The sequence below is a fragment of the Notamacropus eugenii genome, chromosome 4 (genome assembly GCF_028372415.1).
Source record: "Notamacropus eugenii isolate mMacEug1 chromosome 4, mMacEug1.pri_v2, whole genome shotgun sequence".
Lineage (NCBI taxonomy): Eukaryota > Metazoa > Chordata > Mammalia > Diprotodontia > Macropodidae > Notamacropus > Notamacropus eugenii.
Window position 1 is genome coordinate 272,688,871 of NC_092875.1, and position 25,521 is coordinate 272,714,391.

Here is a 25,521-nt window from a genome sequence, read left to right on the forward strand (position 1 = left end):
CCATCTCTAGGGTATGGGAGAAGGAAGGAAAAAAGAGAAAAAAGAAATATACATGAGAACTTTATTATGTATTTAGAAGGAATAAAAGTTGTACCTAATAGATTTGCAGTTTCATGTGTAACCAACCATTCTTTTATTTTACTATGTTATGGAAATGTTTGTTTTATTCCATACATTGAAAACAAAATAAATTAAAAAAAAGTGCATTGCTTATAATGGCTACTTACCTGTGAGAGTTCAAGAGTTGCTCCCTTGGAATATTTGATTGCTGGGTGGTTTTTGTAATCACAGAACTGGTCTTGGAGTCAGGAAGACATGGATTCATGTCCCATCTCTGCTGAATATTGACTATGTGACCCTAGGAAAGGCCTTTTACTCTCTAAGACACTCCAGATATTGCAAAGTAGATGGCAATCTGTATTGTAATTGGAAATTTCCTCATCTGAGTGTTCCCTATACCAGGGAAATCATAGGTTCGGCCCCTCTTCCTTCAGGCAAATATCAGACCTTAAAGACATGGGTGTACTAGTGTGCAGGTAGAATTGCCATATGATTTTTTTTCATTTTGAGATTCTTTATAGTCCCTTGATTCACAAAAGAGAGACAAAAATGGTCAAATGGAGAAATGCGTCACTCAGAGCCAGTAATCCTAGATTCTAATCCTAGCCACGTTTATGAGTTTGTTACTGAAATTTAAAATCAAGTAAGGTCAGCATACATTTATTAGGCATTTATTGTATGCCAGGCACTGGGGATACAAAACAAATGGCACAAACAGTCCTTGCCCTCATTGAGATCTCATTCTAATGGAGCAGACAACATCTGAACAGCTATATAGATATGCGATATATAGAGTATAATGGAAGGTAATCTTAGAGGGAAGGCATTAGAGAGAACAAGGGTAGGGGGAACTGAGAAAAGACCCCTTGTAAAAGGTTGGATTCAAGCTGAGACTTAAAGGAGTCCAGGAGTTGGCAATGGGGAAGGAGAACATTCTAGGAATGGTGAGCAGCCTCAGTTCATTTAGTTCAACAAATAGATTAAGAACCTACCATGGGTGGAACACCCTTGGAAAGATGAAGGGTTAGGTATGACATTGTGTGGACTGTCTTTGAACTTTTAGTTAAGGAGGAAGATATGACAACATACGCAAATAGCTATAATACAAAATAATACATAAAAGATGCATAGGAGGGGAGCAAACAAAAGTATGGTCACAAATCTAAAGGAAGGGAAGGTTATTACAAATTGTTGTCACCTGCCTATTCGCCTGGGGGAAGTCTTCACATTCTTGAAGGTAGACATCCCCCTAACTCAGTAAAGGCTTTGAGACCTCTTGGTTACCCTCAACCTTGTTTAGTTCATCTGCCAAAATGGTTTACTGAAGGTGTGGCTGCTGTGCATGCTTCTTGTAGGCACAGGTGAAAGTTGGGTGAATCAGGTGAACACCAAAGGTGGAAAGCAGCCCTCAAAATAGCTCAGCAGCCCTTACACCAGGGGTACTAGTCTTCCCTGAACATATCCTGTACCCATAAAGAAATAATTAGGGAAATTTTCTTGTTAAATTATTTTCGTCATGTCCAACTCTCTGTGACTCCATTTAGGATTTTCTTGGCAAAGATACTAGAGTGGTTTGCCACTTTCTTCTTCAGCCCATTGTATAGATGAGGAAGTGAGGCAAATAAGAATAAGTGACTTGCTCAGGGTCACATAGCTAGTAAATATCTGAGGCTGGATTTGAACTCAGGACCTCCTGACTCTGGGTTCCATACTGTATCCTACCGTTTAACTGCCTGACATGAAATACAAAATCTGGTAGACCTGAAAGATGAACAGTTCTTGTGAGAGAACTCAGAAGGTATCACATCTACATAGCAGCTCTGAGTGAAACAAGGTTGCTAAATGAAGGCCAGCTTACTGAAGTTGGAGCTGGATACATGTTTTTCTGAATTGGCTTCAGTGAAGGGGAGCTCTGTGGAGCTGGCTTAGATTTTGCAATCAAAACTCATCCAGTCAACAAGCTTGTATTCCTATCACAAGGAGTGAATGACAGTCTCATAATGGTATGACTGCCACTTGCAAGAAAGCACCATACCACCATCATCAGTGTATCTGCTCCCATCATGACAAACCCTGGTGAGGTCAAAGAAAAAATTTATGAAGACCTGGAAACCCTTATCGTCAATGTGCCGAAAGAAGACACGCTTATAATTCTGGATGACTTTAATGCAAGAATAGGCATAGACTACCAGATAAGGCAAGGAATCCTTGGGAGGGATGGAGTGGGAAACAGCAACAGCAATGGTCATTTACTGCTGAAGACTTGTGCTTCTCATCACCAACCTTGTCTTCCATTACCTGAATGCAATAAAACTTCATGGATGCACCCTTGCATCAAACGTTTAATAAAATTTAATAAAATGATAAACATTTAATAGACTATGTCACAGTAAGGAGAAGAGATAGGATGTGAGTGATAAAGGCAATGCATGGCACAGAGAGCTGGACTCATCATAGACTTAATCCTCTCCAAGGAAAATATTCGCATTCAATAAAAGCAGCTGCCCCAAGGCAAGATGTTTACTAGATGACTTAATGTCAACAGGTTAGAGAGCTTCTTTGAGCAGCAAGAGTTCAGTGTTGAAAGCTGAACCAACATACAGTTGGCAACAGTGGAGCAGAAAAGGAGTGGGCAGCTTTCAGAGATTTGGTGTACAGCATCACATTTACTCATCTGGACTAGAACATTTCCAAACAACAAGATTGGTTTAATGAAAATGATGGGAAAATTTAGAAGCTGCTAAATGAAAAATGAGAATTCCACAAGGTTTGTAGGATGGATAGTTCATCAGTCTCTAAGAATTTAACTCCATTAAAAGTAAAGGACAAGCAAAGCTTAGAGAGATGCAGGATTCTTGGAGCAGTAAGAAAGTAGATGAAATTCAGTTTTACTCTGATAGTAACAATCCAAAGCATTTTTATGATGCCCTGAAGGCTCTTTATGGGCCAAAGACCTATTGTGCATCCTAACTCCTCAGTGCTGATGGAGCCACATTGATTAGCGATAAGGATGGGATCCTGGAGAGATGGGCTGAACACTTCCATCGTCTTGTCAATAGATCATCATCAATCAATGCTGAAATCAGTGACCCGTTACCTTAGGTTGAAGTGTATCCCTCTCTAGCTGAATTATCAGCTGAAGAAGAGGCTTCAAATGCTATTAGATTCTTTTCATGTGGCAAAGCACTTTGTGCTGATCCTATTCAGGTCAGCTACCACAGTAATGGTAAATTTTTTTACTTAAAAAGGCTAACAAGCCAAGACTAAAGTGGAGGGAGAACTGGTGCATGATTTTGTTGCTTGCACTTAATTGTACACTCAGTGCAGCCTCTGAGACTGAAATGCAACAAAGCAGCAATTGATTCTCCACTGCTTGCACTAATTTTGACCTAACACTTAACACCAAGAAACTCTGGTTCTCCACTATCACCGCACCATCCATACATGGAACGATTGGTTATAGCAAATGGAGAAATATTGAATGCTGTGGATAAGTTCACTTACTTTGGCAGTATACTTTCCAGGGATGTACACATAGGTGATGCTGTTGACACACACATCACCAGAGCTAGCTTAGCTTTTGAAAGCTCCAAAGGAACGTGTGGGAGAGAAGAGGTACATAGGTACTAGACTGTCTACCAAAGTGAAGGTCTACGGAGCCTTTATGCTGACCTCGTTGTATGCCTCTGAAAACTGGACAGTATACTAGTGATATTCCAGGAAATGGAATTGCTTCAATTTGAGTTGTCTTAGGAAGATTCTAATGATCACCTAGCAAGAAAATGTACTAGACCTAGAGGTCCTTTCTCAAGCTAAACTGCCAGGCATTCAAACTACTCCAGAGAATGCCACTCTGATGGGCTGACTACATTATTTGAATGCCAAAAGTACACTTGCCTAAAAGACTATTTTATAGAGAACTCACGCAAAACAAATGCCCACACAGAGGACAAAGGGCACTTTCAAAGTCTCTCTGAAGAACTTTGAAATTGCTTGTGAGACATGGGAGACACTGGCACAGGACTGCCCAATATAACATTCCCACATCAAAGAAGGTGATGTGTTCTGAGCAAAGTAGAATTACAGTCACTCAAAAGAAATGTGAGATGCGCAGATTTAGAGACATTGCCGTCCCAAAAGTTCACATGGACTATACTTGTGGTATAGTCTTTTGAGCTTGTATTGGTCTGAGTGACCACAGTTGAATACAATGCACCTTGACTCCAAACTAGTGATGTCATTTTCATACCCTTTATGAACAAAGGACAACAACCAACTAACTAACCATCTGTGAATGGATCTGAGAGGTCACATAGTTCAGTTTCCTCATTTTGTACAAAGGTCCATGGTGAACCTTGAGAAGTTTACTTGTATCCTGCTACCTCTAAAACTGATTGGTCATTTGCCTTGAATTGTCCACATGACAGCACCTGCTTAAAGAATTTATTAATCCAAAAAGTCCTGGGTTATATTTTGTGAAAATACCTTAAAAGCAATTGACAAAAGATGGCAGATAGAGTACTGGTCTTGTAGCCAGTACTCCAACTTAGTGCCTACCTGTGTGATTATTTTGCTTCCCTGAGGATCAGTTTCTCAATGGTAAAATTTAAATGTTAGGACTTCAGGGGGTTATTTTGAGGAAAGAATTTTGTTTTGTAATTCTTTAATATGCTTATCTTGTAGTATCTGTGGTGTCCTGCCACTCACACTTCCCTACTGGACTGTAAGTTACTTAAGAGCACAGACTTTTTATATGAATAAATATGTATGCGTATATCTATATCTATATCTATCTAAATATCTATATCTATGTATCTATATCTATATAAGCACATAGATATAGATACATAGATATATATACATATAAACTTCTTTTCTCTCCAGCAGTATGGGCTAAGCACATAGTAGGTCCTAAATAAAATAAAAAACAGAAACTAGTAAGAGGCAGACAACTGAGGATATTAACTGACAAATGTCCACTTCGTTCATTTTGTACATTGACTGATGTGTCTCAAGAAACCAGGAAATCTGTTATTCTGTTTGAGAGCTAGAACTATGAAAAATATTGGTTTTTTAATGTCATATCCACTCAGTTTTATTTTTCAGCTTTGCCTCTGGTAGAAAGAATTGTTGCTGACATATCATGAGATTTTTAGAGCTAGCAAGTGCCTTTGAAATCACCTACTCCAAACACCTCATTTTATATATAAGGAAATGAAGAGTCAGTCAGGTGAAGTGCCCCAAGGTCACCCAGCTAGTTAGTGACTGGGTTGGGACCCAGGTTTCCCAAGTCCAATGTCTGTGCTTTATCTATTCTACCATGTTGTCTTTATTTTACTCATTTTCTGAAATGGTATTTTTATATTCTACCTTGCTATTTTCCATTTTTCATCACAGTGTGTATCCTCCTTTTCTCTTACTGTCTCTGAGATAAGTTTTAGTTCAGCTTAAGGACAGATCAATGGGAAAAGCCTGTACAACATTGTTATAATGTTCCGTATGGGAGCAAAAGTTGACTGGACATACCAGCTGTTTATTGCTCATCATCACCCTTACAGTCATTTAGCTTTACCAAACCAGAACCTTAGGAGAGGAAAGAATTCACAATCAATCTCTAAGGGCCTTCCTGGAGTTGTGACAATATAGTCCCAACAGTTTTGATGTCCTTGGGCTCCCATGGGACAAAGGAAGCAACTAGCTTGATGGTACATCTGCTCTGCTACTAATGTCCTCTTTTGTCTTTGTTCCCACAGCAGAAATCCACAAAACCCCCACCAGTGACAGGATTCTTCTCTCAGATGATGAATGGCGGGTGCTGGTGCTGACGGGAAATACAGGGACCCAAGCCAATGTCACCCTCTGGGTATATGGAGACAAAGGAGTTACTGGACCACTACCTCTTGGCAAGGACAATAGGGAGCAGCTGTTCCTTCCAAGAAAGGAGGATGAATTTCAGGTAGACAAGAAAGGCTGGCACTGGCATTAATCTGTGTGCCATCTTAAAATATACTTCTGTCATGCAGGAGGAGAATATTTAATGTTTTTGTGTTTGTTATTTGCATAGCATAAACCTTCCATGTTCCAAGAGTCCCCTACGAATTACCATACGTTTACTGTAACCAGTTGAGGAATTAGAGAAAGTATTGGAGCAAATCACTTTCCTTAACGAAAGTAGTTTTAGGGTTGAAACTGGCCCCATAAACCATCAATTTGAGCAAAATCAAGCTGGACAATGGTTAGATCAAGGCTTCTTAACCCTTTTTTGTGTGTCCCAGGTCCCCTTTTGGCAGTTTACTAAAGTCTATGGACTTCTCAAAATAATAATAATCTTTCAACGAGGAAGTTAAATACATGGGATTACAAGGGAATAAATTATGGAAAAAGATATTAAAAATATCTTTTGCAGGTTAAGAATCACTGGTTTAGAGAATCTACTGGTGACAAAAGTTCTTCTTTTTGTACTTTGTACTATATACTATGTACTTTGGATGTATGAAAGTAGTTTTTATACTTTCATATGAAATATGATTGACAACCAGAAGCTGTTTAGCTGCATGTTTCTCCACAGGATTGTGACCTATACTTATAAAGGGGGTAGGGGTTCAGTATGATTTCCCTCATGCCTTGGGCATTTGACTGTTACTAGTACCTCTCCTAGTCCTTGTCTATTTAGTTGGTCACTTAGTAAATATTTATTTTATGTATTTTTTTTGTGTGTTAGAGATTTTTTTATTCATCCAGAAGCACAATTAATTCTTTTTTTTTTCATTTTTAACACAGTTCATATCACCTAAAACAATTCCAACTTTTGGTCAGGTGATACTTCTTTTAAGGCATTTATAATATAGACTACAAATGAATTTTTTTTTTAACATTAACCAACTGAGACACAAATAATAACCATGCATGCTAACTTCACAAGCCCTTGACCTAATTGTCTCCACACTATTACTGAAAATTAAAGGGCCCTAACTTAATGTTGTTGGTCTAAAGTCCTAAGCCTAATAGCTTAATTTTAGACTTAAACTCAGATGTTCCCCTTCCAACAATCTATAATTTAATGGACCTGGTATTAAGCTTACAAACCTTTTGACTATAGGAAATTACCACTAAGAGTAGGGACGTTGCAGGGAAACAATATCTCTCCAAGTTCATGTCAATTCCAGGCAGGAGTAGATTGTCAACTTGCATTCAGTCAGGCTTAAAGTCTGACAGGTGTTAGTGGGGAAATTGAGTCAGGAGAATCCTACCTCAGCTCAGGCTGAACAGCCACTCTCCCACCCTTCCCATGAGATCATCTTTTGCAATTCATACCAGCATCTCACAGGCTTACTGGCATCATGAATTGGAGGCTCAGACCACCTTTCTAGCTATCCATACCTTAGACTCAGAAGAACAGTCAGTTAATAGTTCAATAGCATCTTAAAGTAGCAACTTCCAATAACCAGGTTTCAGATATGACTATAATTTCACATTGGCTAAGGAACATCTTTTGAGGCAAGTCTTAAGTGGCTTTCATGCCTTTCTATACCTGTTCTAGTTCCTGCTTAAATAATAATCATAAAATCAAATTTGCCATTAAAACCTTAACTTTTCCATCAATGCCAAATTTTACCTGAGGTTACCTGCCTCTAGGAAACTTAGACTAAAATTCTTTTCCCCAGACTAAAGATGTCTCTGATTTAGTCTCAGTAATTAATTCAGTCAATTGTTTTAATACTAATTGGTTTTACATAGCTTTGTAACGTCCAATTTTTCTCCCCATCTCTTGCCTCCCCCCACTTCCTAATACCTTGCGTTCTGATTACCCCTTTCCTCAAGGTACCCTCCCTTCTATCACACTCTACCCTTCCCTTATCCCCATCTTCTCTCTTTTCTTGTAGGGCAAGATAAATTTCTATACCTCATTATCTGTGTTTCTTATTTCCTGGTTATATGCAATAATAATTCTCAACATTCGTTTCTAATACTTTGAATTCTCACTTCTCTCCCTCACTTCCTCCCCACCTAACCCCACTGAGAAAGCAAACAATTCATAATAGACTAAATATGTGTCATTTTGCAAAAGACTTACATAATAATCATGTTGTGTAATACTAACTATATTGCCCTCTATCCTACTCTATACTCCTTTATTTTTTTATTCCTTCATTTGACCTTGTCCCTTCCCAAAAGTGTTTATTTCTAGTTACTCTCTTCTCCCATTTGCCATCCCTTCTATCATTCCCCTCACCCCACTTGTCACCTCCTCCCCGACTTTCCTGTAGTGTAAAATAGATTTTCATACCAAATTTAGTGAGCATGTTATTCCCTCCTTAAGCCATATGTGGAGAGAGCAGCTTCACTTTTCCCCTCTCCCCTTCTCCTTTTTCTCCTCCATTGAACAAGATTTTTCTTATCTCTTTTATGAGTTATAGCCTGCCTCATTCCATTTCTCCTTTTCTCCTCCCAGTATTTTCCTCCCTCACCCCTTAATTTTTATTTTATTTTTGTAGATATCATCTCTTCTGATTCAACACAACCTGTACTCTCTGTCTATGTGTGTGTGTGTGTGTGTGTGTGTGTGTGTGTGTGTGTGTGTGTGGGTGTGTGTATGGGTGTGGGTGTGGGTGTGGGTGTGTATGTACAATCCCTCTATCTACCCAAATGCTGAGAAAAGTCTCAAGAGTTACAAATATTTTCTTTCCATGTAGGAATGTAAACAGTTCAGCTTTAGAAAGTTTTTTTATGATTTCTCTTTCCTGTTTACCTTTTCATGCTTCTCTTGATTCTTGTGTTTGAAAGTCAAATTTTCTCTTTAGTTCTGGTCTCTTCATCATGAATGCTTGAAAGTCCTCTCTGTCATTGAATGACCATTTATTCCCTTCAAGTATTATACTCAGTTTTGCTGGGTAAGTGATTCTTGGTTTTAATCCCAGTTCCTTTGATTCTGGAATATCTTATTCCAAGCCCTTCAGTCCCTTAATTTTGATGCTGCCAGAGCCTGTGTTATCTTGATTGTATTTCCATAGTACTTGAATTGTTTCTTTCTAGCTGTTTGCAGTATTTTCTTCTGGACCTGGGAACTCTGAAATTTGGCCACAATATTCCTAGGAGTTTCTCTCTTCAGGTTTCTTTCAGGAGGTGATGGGTGAATTCTTTCAATATTTATTTTGCCCTCTGGTTCTAGAATATCAGGACAGTTTTCCTTAATAATTTCATGAAAGATAATGTCTAGGCTTCTTTTTTGATCATGGCTTTCAGGTAGTCCCATAATTTTTAAATTGTCTCTCCTGGATCTATTTTCCAGGTCAGTTATTTTCCAGTGAGATGTTTCACATTGTCTTCTATTTTTTTCAGACTATTAGTTTTGTTTTTTAACTGCTTGGTTTATTACATAGTCATTAGCTTCCTTGAACTCTAGTCTCTTTTTCAACGAACTATTTTGTTGAGTGAGCTTTTGAATCTTCTCCTCCATTTGGCTAATTCTGCTTTTTAAAGCCTCCTTCTCCTCATTGGCTTTTTGGACCTCTTTTTCCAATTGAGTTAGCCTATTTTTAAAGGTGTTATTTTCCTCAGCATTGTTTTTGGTTCTCCCTTAACAAGCTGCTAACTCAGTTTTCAAGCTCTTCTCTTGCCTGAGCCTAGTTTAAGTTCACTTTGGAGGCCCTGGAGGCAGGGGCCTTGACTTCCTGTGACAGTATGCCATGTTCTTCCTCATCTGAAAGGATGGAAGGATACACCTGTTCACCAAGAAAATAACCTTCTATGGTCTTATTTTTTTCCCTTTTTTTGAGCATTTTCCCAGCCAGTTACTTGATTTCTGAATCCTTTGTCAAGAAGATGGTCCTATTGCCCCTCTCCCCAGTATCATGTTTAAGGCTGAGATTCCACTCAGCTACTCGATTCCCTGGGGCTTTGGGTGAGGGCAGGGCCATCACTCAGGGCAGAGGTTTAGATCAGCTGCTCCCTACTGCCAGAGGCTTTAAGCTGAGCTGCCTGGACAGTGGACCCAGGTTGCTTCCCGGCCATCGTAGCTGCCTGCAGTCTGCTGCTGCTGCTGCCTGGGGCTATTGCTGGAGGAACCCCATTTCCCTCTCACCCAGCTGGGAAAGCCCTCCCCCCCTGACCTTTGGAGCTTTCTTTGTTGCTTGTGGGTTGAGGTTTCTTGGACCCTCCCTACTAGGAACTCTGCCTGGAGGTCTATTCAGGTCCTGCTCCTCCCAGTGCCACGTGGCCAGAGCTGGACTCCACCTGGCTCAGCGTCCCATGAGGCAGACCTTTCCTGTCAGCCTTCTGGGTTACCTTTGTCTGAAAACCTCTTTCACTCTGTTGTTCTGTGGCTTCTGCTGCTTTAGAATTTGTTGAGAGTCATTTTTTACAGGTATTTTGTGGACTGTGGGAGAAGTGCTAGAGTATCTGCATATTTCTACTCTGCCATCTTCAGTAAATATTTATGAAATGCCTACTATGTGTTAAGCTAAGTACTGGGGATAAAAAGAAAGGCAAAAGACAGTCCTGATCTCAAGTAGGGTGTCTACATTTAATGTCAGCCCCTGTTTGCTCTCTGAAGTACTTTGGTACACTGATAAAAGAGTAAATTTCGCTTTAAAATTGTTCTTTCCATTCAATTCAGCATACATTTAGGTCTATCTGATTCACTGTAACAGGGAGCATTCGAAAGAGTTCTTACCTTGGAGTCCCAGTACCTTTGTTCTGTTAGCTTTTTTACTTTCTACCCATATGACCTTGGCCAAATCATTTACTTTCTCTGTCATTTGGTTTCCTTATTTGTAGAATAAGAAAATTGGATCAGATGACCTCCTCCAAGTTCTCTTCCAGCTCAAAATAGATAATGCTATATTCCTATGCTTATTCCAGCTCTAGAATGACAGTCTCATGATACTGCACCCTAAACTCAGTGCCTGCAGAGCACTGTGTTAGGTGCTGGAGCAGATACAAAGCTGAGATGAGACCTAGTCCCTGCCCCCATGGAGCTTATAGTCTGTTATATTACAGTCATGTCTGCATTCAATCTTCATGACCCCATTTGGGATTTTCTTGCCAAAGATACTAGAGTAGTTTACCATTTCCTTCTTCATTTCATTTTACAGATGAAAAACTGAGGCAAACAGGGCTAAATGACTTGCCCAGGGTCACATAGTTAGCAAGTGTCTGAGGCCAAATTTGAACTCAACAAAGATGAGTCATCCTGCTTCCAGGCCCACCTCCTAGCTGCCCCCTACGCTACATTTTAGGTAAATTTTTTAGCCGAAATCTCAGAGAAGAGATTCTCTGAATCTCAGTAATGGCTGTCTGCAGCTGCAAAGAACAGTTTGCCCTAGCACTATCAGTTTCTTGATAGCTGATATGGCCTATTTGCCTTTAAATGTCCAGTGCTTAGCATAGTGTCATGTACTTAGTAATCATATAATAAATGTTTTCTGACTGATTGACTAGAAGCCAAGGTACCTAGAAAATAGACAGGACATAAGCTCTAACATGCATTTCTCTGCTAACTTTCAACATAATTTGGGGTTGCCCTTTTAGTTTTGCAATCAATCCTTTTACTGTATTAGAAAGATGAGAACAAGTCTAAAGTATTTTAAAGAAGCAATCTGAAGATAGTGCTGCTTTATGAGCATCTGCTCCATGAGGCAGAAGGATGGGCTCACCAAAACCTTGAGGATCAGAAAAATCTTTGAAGGTTTATTTGGATGGGTAGTGAATAATAACTGCCATACTTTCACTGAGCAAGAGCAGAAATCAAAGTGCATTTTATGGATATGTTGTTGCACTTTGAGTTTTGTGCACATATCCCCATGGTCTGCAATTCTGGGAAATTCAAAAGGAAGAGGGCCTTAGGGAGCTGAACCAAGATTTACTCAAATCAGTAAAGATTTATTGATTATGTCCATGGCACTGCGCTTGGTAGAGGGCATACAAAGCCAAAAAGGAAAGTTCATAGCATCAGAGAGTTTCCATTCCAATGAATCTAGACCCACACTTCCACCCCCTTCCATTCCTCTGTATCCCGCTAGAAAAGTTATAGCAAAGATTTATTTTAGCTATTGCTCTCCTTGCAGGAAACACTTTGCTGAGCTTTTCTTTGATCACAAGGGCTTCTCTACTCTCCCTCTCATTCTCTCAAGAGCCTATATTTTTCTTACCAGATTTCAGTCTACCAAAAAGGATGATTCCTAAAGAGAGGTGTGATGTGCAGAGAACTCAGAACAATTCTCCTGAGTCCTGTTCTTTCATCTGACTACTTCTGTCGTATTTTAGTTGAATCACGTAATATTCCTGCCTTATATTCCCTATCTGTGAGGCTCCAGTGATAGCCTCTTATGGAGGGGTTAATCCTCAGATGCTGATACCGGCTTAGAGAGCTCTTTAACTGTTGAGAACTGCAAAATGCTTTTAACAGAAAAAAAAACACACACACACATACAACAACTTCTCTCATGGGTATGATCTAAAATGTGAAGATGATTTTTTTTTCCCATTTTTAATTTCATTCAGGTTCAAATAAAGAACATTGGCAAAATATTCAAGATCAGAATAGGACATGATGGAACTAGTCAACAGCCTGAATGGAGTTTACAAATGGTAATAAATTCTATTTTTTTTTCTGGTTGGTCTTTACTTAAGACAATATGGAACAGGTTAATTCTCTAATTATTGCAAAGTATTTTAGATATTAATACAAAAAAATTTATTGCAGAGAACAAGATTGTTTTATTATTGTGTTTTAAAGGCTTTAAAGAAATACGTGTGGCAATCTTAGCCTCTGAATCGATGTAGAGGATGCAATGAAAGCATCTACCTAAGCAACATGGTTCAATTATTGCCCAGTTAGCACTGAAATACAGTTTTAAGCAAGAAGGCTAGGGATTTTTAAAGAGAAGGAACTGTAAAAATTTTTTAGAAACTGTACATATTCTTATTTGGTGGAAGAAATATGCTCACCTTCCGTTCTATTAGTCTTTCAGAGATTTATATTCTGGACAAGTTGTTTTTCTTCCCCTCATATGTAGACGTAAACCTCAACTCAGGTACACTCTACCATTTTGATCACTTATATCTGACTTGCTAAGACAAGATTGTATTGCTGACTATTGCCACAAAAATTCAACTATGAATGAAAATGTAAACATATACAGCTTTGGGAATCACATACTGGATAATTCTCATTTCTTAATAGCTTCTGTTCCTCTGAAGGAATACTAATAAGGTAAGAAGAAATCAGCATTCTTTATTACACATTTGACATACATTTCAGTCTCAATTATTTAGCATTTGATCACCCAGTTTGCATATTATTCAGACCTCTTGCTTTCTTTCTAAAGCTCAAATCAACTTTACTGCTTGTTAGCAAACCCGCTGGAGAATAGGCAGAGGCAAAAAAGAAATCCAAATGAACAATTTTCCTTCTTGTTTCCAGAGGAAATGTTTCTCAAAAAACAAACACATAAGCAAACTAAAAATCTTGGTTTGCAATGTGTTCTTTAGTAATGGAATGTAAATTATTATTAATTAATCATTGTTGGAGTGATGTGGTATACAGGATGGCATAGAGGCTGTAGGAAAAGAAAAGACAATGTCTGAGTATTATCTAGAGAAGAGGATTCCGGAAGCTCCTAGAATGTTGGGTGGACAACCCCTGTCAGTCAGTTTGTCAATAAGCATTTATTAAGCAATTACTATGTACCAGGTTCTATGCTAAGTGTCTAGGATACAAAGCAAAAGCATGTTCTCTGCCTTCAAGGAGTTTACATTATAATTCCTTGGAGGAGTGACACAGGAGGAGAGGGCATGGATAAGTTGTAATAGTCATCAGTGGACAGAGTATCCACATTGGTGAGATAGTGAGTCATCGAAGTAACAGGAATTTGCTTAAGGATTCATTGTTTTATTAATTATCATACATGATCTAAGGAACTGTGTTCCTCGAATTTGCTAGATTTAGGAAGTCTGTGTTCAACAAGAGAACCAAAAATTAATAATAAAAATGTTAAAGGAATTAACTCAGCTTTGAAACTGCAGGTGTTAAGATGCTTCAAGATGCGTGAAAAATTTGTACAAATTGTTAATCTTTAGGAATGTTACCTTTATGGTAGATTGATGATTGTACCACCACACTTTCCTGAAGTATACTGTTCCATATTTTAATTTTATCCCTTATTTTCAGAATAGCCAAGTGTAGCATTCTTGTTAGCATTTCAAAGTGTTTTAAACTTTTAACATTGCTTTATCAAAGAGATAAAATTTTCCCTTTAAAATATTTTCTTCATTTTTGTGATCTGCACCTTCAATTAACCTTTATATATACATATGTATGTATATATAAATGTACACAGACACATATACATATATAATATGGATAGATATGGTTTCATGATAGAAGCCAATAGGAAATTGTATTTGTTTTTACAAATATCTAGTTTACAGCTGTAGTTTATGAAATACATGTATTTCATTAAACATTATTCACCTTTAAGTCTAGGTTAGAAGGAGAAGATATTTCAATCAAACAACAAATATATTTTGAACATCAGTTGATGAGCACGTGCCCTGCTCTGTGCTAAGTATTCTGGGAGATTTTAAAGAAACCAGTCTGTGGCAATTTGAAAGCATTTTTTTAATTCAAATGTGTTTTCAAGTTTTCAGAGGAAGAAAGATAATTGATGTTCCTTTAAACAGCAAGAGGTAAAACTGCTGGAAATTGTAGATAGTAGACAATATGAGACAGTAGAGTATCTGAGTCAGCTTGACTCGGATTCAAATTCCACCCATAGCAATGATTAGGTGTACTTCCTTTGCCAAGACATTTAGCATATATAAGTTGTACTAGCCTCATCTCTAAAATGGGTTCACTAATTACACAAATCTCACAGCACTTATAACAATGCCTGGCACAATAAATGTACTTAATAAATGCTTATTTCATTTCATTCCACATGACTGATGTAACAATCAAATGAGATGTTATGTGCAGAGTAGTTGGCATCATATTAATGCAAAATGTTAATTATTGAAAGTTATAGAAAGAACTTAATAAATAAATACAGTTCTAGGATAAGAAAGTATCCAGAGAAATTTGGAAAAGTCACATAGCAAATACCATTATGGTTTTTATGTCCACAGTCTTCCTCTTTTCTCTATCATTCATGAGCAGGAGGACAGAACAGTGTAGTGGAATACATGTATTTCATTATTTGTAAAAATGAAAACATTGAGTTGGTGACTATTTCTATTGTGTCTACCAGCTGTTAACATTCTATAATTCTGTTTCTCTCTCTTTCTGTGTGTGTGTATGTGTGTGTGTGTGTGTGTGTGTGTGTGTGTGTGTGTGTGTGTATGTGTGTGAGCGTATATCAGACAAAAGTCATTTGAAGAGAGTGCCATAGACACACAGGGAGGCAAAGAACTGAGGCCCATGTTCACAGGCTACATGTTGGTTTCAGATGGAAAGGTTCTAAGGCCCTTAAAGCATTGTCTCTCTTTTCTCACTGGTACACTAACAGGCAGGAAGAAGTCAGCAAAAGAGAAGTCAAACTGAGAGAAGGAACTAGGTTAATTAGTGCCTTGTGAATACACTTACTGTTCTGTCTACAAAGCCTTATCCAACAAAGAGGTTTGTCTTCATCATATGGTAAGCAGACCAGAGCCAGTTACAGAATTTCTGTATAGGCTCCCAAGACTCTATCAGAGTTTCCATTAGATATTGTTATGGCTCCCCTAGAAACAGACTCCCCTGCCTCTTTTATGTGGGGAATTGTATCAGTGGCACTCTGTGGAATTCACAGGTCTGGGTTCAGCATCCAGCTTTCTTTCAAATATATATGAATATGTATATATGCGCATAAGTGTGCATATATATACATCTATACACACATATTTGCTGATTTCACACCCATGCTTGTATATTTTACATGTACTTATTGTCTGCATAATGCGGAGATTATGATTGCCCAATCTGCATGAAAGACTACTGATGTAGAGATCTGGGACAATGTACTTTATTAAAGGATCCATAATCCCCTCTAATGAAGTGCAACCCAGACATTCCTCATGATCTGAGATGCACTCTTTTTCCAGGGCCTTATTTTTATAAGGCTTGCTACCAGATTTGATACTTGAACACTCTAGAGGGGCTGCACAAAATACAGGATCCCATTGGTTGATAGACCTTGCTTTGAGGGGCAAAAATGATGAATCAAACAAAAAATGGTATATTAGCAGGGGAGGTATTAGGTTGGGTGAGGCATGGGGCATTGCAACTGATTAAGTGGTTATGAGATGGTCATAAGATGTTCACCTGTTCATGCTGGCCGTGAGGGAGTTATCTGGAGGTACAAAAATAAATTGAGGGACTTTCTGTGTAACTGAGTCACCTCTGCCACACTGGGCTTGGTCACTATAACAAGGAAAAACAGGGGTGGAGGGCCCCTAGTTAGCTTCCTCTGATTAAGCAAGCAAACTTACAATCTGCTGTTCAAGGCTCTGGGGCCTAATATACAGAACTTATAATCACTACCTCTACGGAGTCATATCAGACTGAGTAATACTGATTGAAATAGAATAGGGTTCCTAATGAATCATATCTCACACTCATTAGAATATGAACTTTTTGTGAGTAGATATTTTACTCTTTATGCTTATATCCCCAAAGTCTAGCAAAGTATCCAGCACACAATAGACATTCTAGAATCAAAACCACTGCTTTGTACCCTCTAGTTGATCAGAATTTTCCCAACAAGCCAAAACCAAACATTTTGTTGTTCCCTCATTTTTCAGTTGTGCCTGATTCTCTGTGATCCAATTTGGGGTTTTCTTGGTAAAGATCCTGGATTGGCTTGCTATTTCCTTCTCCATGTCATTTTACAGATGAGGAAGTTGAGGCAAACAGGGTTAAGTGAATTGCCCAGGGTCACCATACTTTTAAGTGTCTGAGTCCAGATTTGAGCTCAGGAAGGTAAGTCTTCCTGATTCCAGGCCCGGTGCTCTACCCACTGTACCACTTTAGTGCCTCTAGAGTGTGTACTAGAATCAGAACCATTGCTCTCTATCCCCATGTTGATCTGAATTTCCCCTGCACGTCAAAATTAAACATATGACATCATATTAAGGCAAAGAAACATTTAATTAAAATAAAATGTAAAGTAACAATGTATTAAACTAAGCAATAGTTACCCTATCATCTCTTTCAACAAATCACCTCCTTCTATGCCTGTTGTTCCCAGAAGCTGGGAGGCCTCTTTCTTCTGTCCCCTATTTTGGCACATTGACATAGCAGGCTGGTTGTCAGGGTACCAACTTGGTATAGCAGCAGCATTGGAGGTAGTGAATTCATTGACATGAGAACCAGACTGTCAATGAAACCTCTTTGAATGAAGTTCCATGGGCTCTCCTCTTCGTCATGTAAACCCTTAGCCAAAGAGCATTGCTTCTCACAAGCTGAAGGCTTAGGATGCTAGGGTTAGGTACCCTTCCTCTATCAGTGATTTTCTTCACTATTATTCCTTCCCATCTCTTCCTGGCTATCTCACATTTGGCATTTGTTAAAAAATAACCCAACTTGTGCTCACTTGTCTTCTTGTGAATTTTTCACCAGCATTTCTAAACTTCCTGTATTGGGAGCATTCATCACCCACCATCTGGTGACATCTTGCCCTGTTAAAACTTGCACATGGCAAGTTATTTTTAAAATATAACAATCACTCATAAAGCAACATGAGAGCAAATGAGGAGCATGAGTAGGTTGCAAGACCTCTCAAATAAGGATGTATGAAGAAGAACCAGAGTACAGAATGCCAGTAAAAAAAAGTCTGATGGAATAAGACCATGCTGGCCACTCGATGAGAGCAAGGGATAGCCAAAGGATAGTCTTTCTCTTCTCTCTATGTCATTGTGATGTGAAGAGAATGCCCCAAAGCCTCAAATATAATTGAGCCAAATTTAAGGGAAGACCTGCACCAGATCCTACAAGATGGTAAGGCATGGATGAATTGTGATGTGGAAGAAACATACATATAAACAAAATCACCAATCCATGTCAGTATTTGAGTAAAAAAAAAAAAAAAAACCAGACAAAACAAACGTGCCTGGATCAAGGGCTGTTTTCCGTTTTCTCAGTTCTCTATATCTGTAAAAAGTCTATCTTGTTGGTTTAGTTGAGTTCAAATCCAGCCTTATCACTTAACTTTTCTCAGCCTCAGTTGGCTTATCTGTTGTTAGTTAGTTGTTTTTCAGGTGTGTTCAACTCTTTGTGACTCTGTTTGGGGTTTTCTTGGTGAAGAAGCTGCAGTATTTGGCTATTTCCTTCTCCAGCTCATTTTATAGATGAGGAACTAAGGCAAACCGGGTGAAGTGACTTGCCCAAGGTCACCTAGAGATCAACATTTGAGGCAGGATTTATCTCAGTGAGGATTTGATCTTCCTGACTCCAGGCCTGGCACTTTATCCACTACACCATCTCCCTGCCTCACCTTACCTGTAAAATGAGGTTAATAATACCACCTATCTCCCAATTTGTTTTGAGAATAAAGAGATAGTATTTATCAAGTGCTTTTCAAATCTTAGAGCATTATGTAAATGCTAGCTATTAGGATTAGTATGGTTACTAGTCCAGATAATTCCACCTGAAGGTACTAATGTTACTTAGAAGCAGCTTTCAAAATTTCTGGTGTTATGTCTAGGAGTAAATAATCAGCTTCTATAGCACTAGCCTTATAAATCCTTGAAGTGAGAGCAAATGTATTAGTGATTAAAAAAAGAAAGAAAGAAGGTCTGGCCCTTGTCTTCAGGAAGTCTACCATAAATTAGAGACAATGGAGTGAAGAGAAAAGAATATTCTGTTTAAATCCTAATCCTTCACTCGACTGGCTGTGTGACCTCTGCCACGTCACAATTTCTGAGCTCTGTTTTCTTTTCTATAAAATGAGATAATGTTGTGCTACATCTGTAAGGATCCTTGCACTACGTATCTCACAGATTTATTAGAAGAATGCTTTATAAATATGTGTGGGCAATAGAAATATAGATTATTTTTGCTCTTATATGTACGTGACATTATTACCTAACAAACTTAACTGGAGAAAATGATACCTATAATGGGATTGGAATGGGGTGTAGATGTAACAATAGAAAGACAAGTTTTGGTCCATACATCTTCCTTGAAATGGACTAGGCCACGCATACAGAGGAAAGCAGAACCACATGCACAGCTGGGTGTTCTACTTTCAGTCTGTTGTTGTATCTGGTGCATTTCAGAGGGAATATTCCTATTAACTTCCCTTTTCTGAAAGCAGTGATAGTCTTACCTCTTCTTCACCTATATTAATGTTTTTCTTTTTCCCTCTTATTGTTATTCTTTGCTTTTCTAGAACTATATCAAATAATAGTAAGGAAAGGAGACATCTTTGTTTTACTCCTGTTTGTATCAGAAAAGCTTTTTGTGTATAGTTATTAATTATAATATATTTTTTCATTTTAGATGTTTTAAAATGTGTGTGTTTAAAAGATCATTTTATGCCTATACTTTGTAGGATTTTTAGCATAAATCAATATTGTACTCTGTCGAAGGCTTTTTTTTACCTCTTAAATTTATCATGTAGTTTTGGATGACTCACTTCACAAGCAGGGGAAAAGAGAGAGAGAAAGAGAGAGAGTGAGAGAGATCAGGAAAATGAGATTTTACAAAGGGTATTTATTGATTAGATTTATTTCCTTATCCTAGGATAAAAACACAAATAGTCTAGTAATTTAAATCTCCAGATAAATCACAACAGATGAAGACAACAAGGTTCCCAAAGGGTGAATTATGTTAATTGCCTATAGTAAGTATTGAAGGTGGGAGCTGAACCCAATTCCTCCTGAGTCCAAGTTCATCAGTAATCAGTTTATTCCACAAATATTTACAAAGCAATATATTCAATGCTTTGTGTTATAGACACAGAAGAATATGGGAATGTAAGGAAAGACAACAAGACATAGTGCATAGGGCATTGGATTTGTCAGTTTGATCTGGGTTCAAATTGTACTTTAGAAACTTAATAGTTATTTTAACAAAGTTAAAGTCATTTAACCTCTTTGGGTCTCAGTTTCTTCATATGAGCTTGATGGTCCATAAAGTCCCTTTCTGCCTCTAAATTTATGGTCGTGTGATCCTGAGACACAATCCTTGATCTGAATGACCTTACAGTCTTAGAAGGAATATACACAAATAATATTAATTGGAATATAAGTTCATAAGAGGAATACAAAGTAATATGAGGTCAGATGATGAAAAATGCCTTCATCTAGTGGGGAGAAATCAATAATAGCTTTGTGTAGGACAGGCATTTCATCTGGACATGGAAGAATATATAGGACATAAAAAATAACAAGAGGTCATTCTAGGCATTGGGAACAACATAGGCAAAGGTGAGGAGGTGGGAAAGCATAGTCTATTTGAATGGTGACAGGTTTGGTTGGACAATGGTATATGAAAAAGTTGGGTGAGCCATGGTGGAAGGTAGCTTGGGGTCAGCTTTGGGAGAAGGAGAGGAGTCTTTGAATGCCATGCTAAGGAGTTTAATCTTTCTTCAGTAGTCAGTGGGAAGGCTGAGGCTGTACCAGCTTATGACCATACCCCAGGAATTGCACAGGTTTCTCAGGAGGCAAGAGTACATTTTTATGTTAATGTTTTCTTGCAGAACAGCTAATATTTGCTATTGTAAATCAGCAGGGGGAGCTCTGCAAATGAGCTTTAAATGCTTTTGAGGATATTCCTAAAACTACATCCAGTTCTTTTAGGAATTAAAACAATGATGAGATTTTATGTGATTAAAAAAATTCTGTTTTTCTTTTAAGTTTCTGGCTTTTCAGTAGATTAAGGTTCATTTTAATGGAAAAAATCTTTTCAAAGAAATCGCCTTTTTTCTATCTTCTCCCTTTATGGTTTCCAGCTCAAATTGCAGTTTTAAAGTTGGAAACCACAGGTTAGTTGTTGTTTGTTTTATTTTTTTTTATCAGTTCTGTTAGATCCATTTTTACTGTAAACTCTTGCAAATAAACTCTGGCTAAAATCAGCACTTTGTTTTTTCTTAGCGCTGTTGTTTACATGGAGAGAAATAAAAGAAAACCCTATCTGAATAAACAAAGGAAAGGCATGTTTTTAAAGAATAAATTACGATATTTCATATTTTCCCTTTAATATTGACTCATATAACCCTAAATGTTGTCAATTATTGGTGTTTATTTTTAGGCTCTCTTTGTCTCTGTCTCTCTGTCTCTGTTTTTTTCTCTCTGACTGGTGGTGTCTGGTTTTCTCCCTCTAATTTTCTCACCTATTTTTCCTTTCTGAGTAAATGCCCCACTGGGGACTCAATTGGCCAGTTCCAGTTGAGTAATTCTTCCTTCTTTCCTTCCTTCCTTCCTTCCTTCCTTCCTTCCTTCCTTCCTTCCTTCCTTCCTTCCTTCCTTCCTTCCTTCCTTCCTTCCTTCCTTCCTTCCTTCCTTCCTTCCTTCCTTCCTTCCCTTCCTTCCTTCCTTCCTTCCTTCCTTCCTTCCTTCCTTCCTTCCTTCCTTCCTTCCTTCCTTCCTTCCTTCCTTCCTTCCATTTTTATTAATCCTCATACTTCTCAGCCTTTCTGTGGCATTTGACACTGTTGCCTTTCTTTTCCTTTTGGATTTTCTCTTTAGATTTTCATTACTTTACACTTTGGGCTCTCCCCATAACTGTATGACCGCTCCTCACTTTCCTTAGCTGATTTATGATCATTATGCCCCTTAGCTTGTAAATGTAGCCCTAAGTCTGGGGCCCTTTCTTCACTCTCTCTTAACAATTAGTGGTTTCAGTTCCATTGTTTTAATAATTATCTTTATGTAGAGTATTCCCAAACAATTATATGAAGGGTGGGGAACCTGTGGCCTAGAGGGCACATGTGGCCCTCTAGGTCCTCAACTTTGACAGAATTTGTCTTGTGAAGTTTAGATTCAGTCAAAGGGACACACTTGAGGACCTAGAGGGCCACATGTGACCTCAAGGCCTCAGATTCCTCAACCCTGCCTTGTCTTTCCTCTGAGATCCAGTTGTGCATCTCAGATGGCTAATTGGTTATTTCCAATCTACCATGCCTAAAACTGAACTCATTATCTTTCCCTCAAAATTCATCCTTCTTCCAAAGTTCTATATTTTTGTTGAAGTCACAGAAATCCTTCCAATTCCTCATATTCCGAAGGTCAGTATTCATTTTGACTCTTCACTTATACTCACCTTCCATTTCTAATCAGTTGCTGATGATCATTGTTTCTACCTCCACAGACTCAGCTCTTTCCCCAGTGCAATCCACCCATCATTTGTGGGACTGCTAAAGCAATTGTCCTAAAGCACCCTCTGACCCCATGATGTGCCCGTTCAGTTAGCTCCAGTGTCTCCCTGTTCCTAGGATCAAATGCAACTCCTGTATTTGTCACGTGCAGCTCTTCACAAGCATATTGCTTCCAACCTTACTAGATTCCCCACATATTGCCTTCTGTCTTGCACTCTACTATCCAGCCTCAGTGACCTGTACTCACGTATAACACTCCGTGTCCTGTGCCTTTGCACTGGCTGTCCTCCATGCTGCAAATGGTCTCCCTCCTCAAATTCATCTCTTCGTTCTCTTGTTCCTTTCCACACTCTGCTCAGTTTTCCCCTTTTATGTAAAGACTTGTCTCATCTCCCAATTAGTAGGGTCCTCTCCAACATGCATTTATTTTTTATGTACTTGTATACATGTATTTTCCCCCTGATAGATTGTAAGGTCCTTCCCCTGGTACAAAATAGGTATTTTATAAATGTTCATTGATTAATTTGGGGGCCACAGCCTATATTTTGATCAATATGATAATAATCTTATATAAATCAAGAGCTATGTTTCATAAGAGGCAGACTATCATCACGAAAGGGAAGTTGGCCTCACAGTCAGAAAGACGTGGATATAATTCCTGTCTCTGATGTATACTGGCTGTCTGACCTTGACAGAGTCTCTTCACCGCTCTGTGCCCTCAAAGATTATTAGTTGCGCAAAAGGTGCTGATTTGTATTGGTGACAAAGCTTCCTTGTTCTGAGAATTCCTTATACCAATGAAATCACATCTAGCTTCTGACCCTCTGTTTCATAGTTGTAGATCACCTAACAAGTTATAGAAAAGTCAATGACAGAATTTTAACTTTTATATCCCCAGACTAAACATTCTGTGTAGGTTTCCCTGCCCTTTGCTAAATGACAAATAGGGCATTTTGTAAAGTATTTCATTTGAAACTCAAAATATCTTGAGATAAGTAAGTGTTTGAGTGGAGAATCAAACCCAACTCTTTTAACTCCTTATCTAACTCTCACATATTATACTCTATCTCCTGTCATCCAACATAGTTTTGAGGTTTTTAGACCTTTTAGAACCCTAAGCTCCCTTAGAGTTCCTTGAACCTCTGATATGACTAAGCTTTAGTCTTCTTGGAGGTAGGGTTATAACTAGGGAAGGAATCTAGGTGCCAACATCTTGGGAAACCACTGTGACAGTTCTTTGCTTCTAGTCAGTGAATCAGCTGCTATTTCTCCCAGTGATTCCTTCCAGATATTCTCAGGAACCTATTGACATATCTCTTTTCTCCCAGGGCCAACCTCCTTCCACTATCATGTGGTAGTCTGCTGTCATTTCCCCCCTTCTTCTTTCTAGGAGCTCAAGGGATGGGGGCATTGGGAAGACTCTCTGGAAGAGCACCATCCCACTTCTTGATTTGACTATATAATACCCAGAGAGACAGTCTTTTGTACCACCGTAATACCTCCTTCCCCCTTGCCAGTACCCCAATTTAATTTGCCTTTTGGGGTAAGAATTCATAGTTATGGCTCTGCTTTAAAGATAATGCCTTGATTCCCAGGAGGAAAGCTGCCACAGCACCACCAAAGGGAGATCAGCACTCATTGGATATCAGTTATTATGACTGCATTTTGCATTTACATTTTGCATCTACAGAGTGTCGGGAAAAGAAAAAATCAAACAACAAATGAACAAACCACACAATTTTTTATGATTTTAAGAGGTGCTTTTAAAGTCATAAAATCTCTTCCTGTTTATAGATAAGAAAACTGAAGCCCAGGGAGGTCTTGAAGGACTTTCCTGAGGTCATACAAATAGCGATAGCAGCAAAGTTGGGAGCAGAACACATCTCACAGATCCTGACTGTTGTTCTTTTTAATGAACTATGCTGCAATTTGGTTCATTTAAAAAACATTCCTTAAAGTGCTTGGCTATAGAGAATTTAAAGAGAGTTTAGGTATTGAGCATTGGTGCATTTATGAAAAAAACTACTTAACTCTACGCCCCAGACACTCTTAGGATCATCTTTACTTTTTGTAACTTTACTTTTGTAAAGTGTTAAACCAGTTGGTAAATGCCTCCCTGCTCCTTTTCATTTTCATTCACCTCTGAACTTCAGGCTCCAGAGAAGGTTTAGAGCAAATACTGTAATACTGAGGATTTTCCAGTCTAACGAACAGGAGGAAATGCTGGAGATATGCTGAGACAAAGCCTCTTCTCAGAAAAATCTTCAGCAAAGTGTTTAATCTCAGAAGACTCCAGCGGTTCAGAGAAAACATTCTGCAAGATTCTTTATTTATTTGAACCAATTATAATACACTTTTGAGTTTCTGATCAACAAGCTCTTGTAAACACTGTTCAATCTAACTGTAACATGCTCAGGTAGTCGGTAAATATTTGTTAAATGCCTACTATGTTCCAGACTCTGTACTAAGGAAACAAAGAAAATCAAAAGAGTGTCCTTGTTCTCAAGGAGCTCATAGTCCAACGAGGGAGACAATATACAAGCAACTATGTCCAAACAAGGTTATATGCAGGTTAAATTTGAAATAATCAACAAGGAGAAGGCAGTAAAATTAAGGGGGAATCAGCAAAGACTTTCTTTGAAAGATAAAATCTCATATGGGACTTGAATGAAGCTAAGGAACCTAGGAGGCAGAGATGAGGAAGGATGAATTGTGATCTACATAATTGGAGGGACTATCTACATCAGCTAGGTCACAGATCTGTGGAGTATTATGGCATGGCCCAGGAAGTGGAAGTGGGTCACTCACTAGTTATCTCTCCATAGTTTGCTGCTGCTACGGCTAATGAACAATTCAGAACTCTATAGTCCCAGTCTTGGTACAAACTTACAACCATTTGTTTTGTGTTGAAGTTCCCCCATGATAGCTCTGGTAGTCCTACCCTACAGTTTTTGAAACCTATACTTTTTGGTTTGTTTTTCCTTATTCACTCAAGAATTCTTCATTTTGATTCCTTATATCATGACCTAGGAAACATTTTTTTTTCAGCATCATCCATGTAGCCTGCTGTTCATATCCTATAGCTTCTTTTCCCCCTTCCAATATGCTTCCTTCTCTTTCAAAGCCCCATCTTTATCTTGAAGAAGAGATAAAAGCATTGTACCTT

General features: G+C 38.4%; 1 protein-coding gene across 5 annotated transcripts in view; it reads left to right on the forward strand.

The window, feature by feature from the left end:
- The window catches only part of LOC140501243 (lipoxygenase homology domain-containing protein 1-like), a 680,545-nt gene that overhangs the window by 205,804 nt on the left and 449,220 nt on the right, over positions 1-25,521 (forward strand). For 4 of the 5 annotated variants that reach the window (XM_072604605.1, XM_072604607.1, XM_072604608.1 and 1 more), the window contains 2 exons: positions 5,814-6,016; positions 12,562-12,648. In XM_072604605.1, coding sequence (XP_072460706.1) covers positions 5,814-6,016; positions 12,562-12,648 — 290 coding nt within the window. The remainder of the gene's footprint in view (positions 1-5,813; positions 6,017-12,561; positions 12,649-25,521) is intronic. The other variant, XM_072604606.1, reaches the window with a different exon arrangement.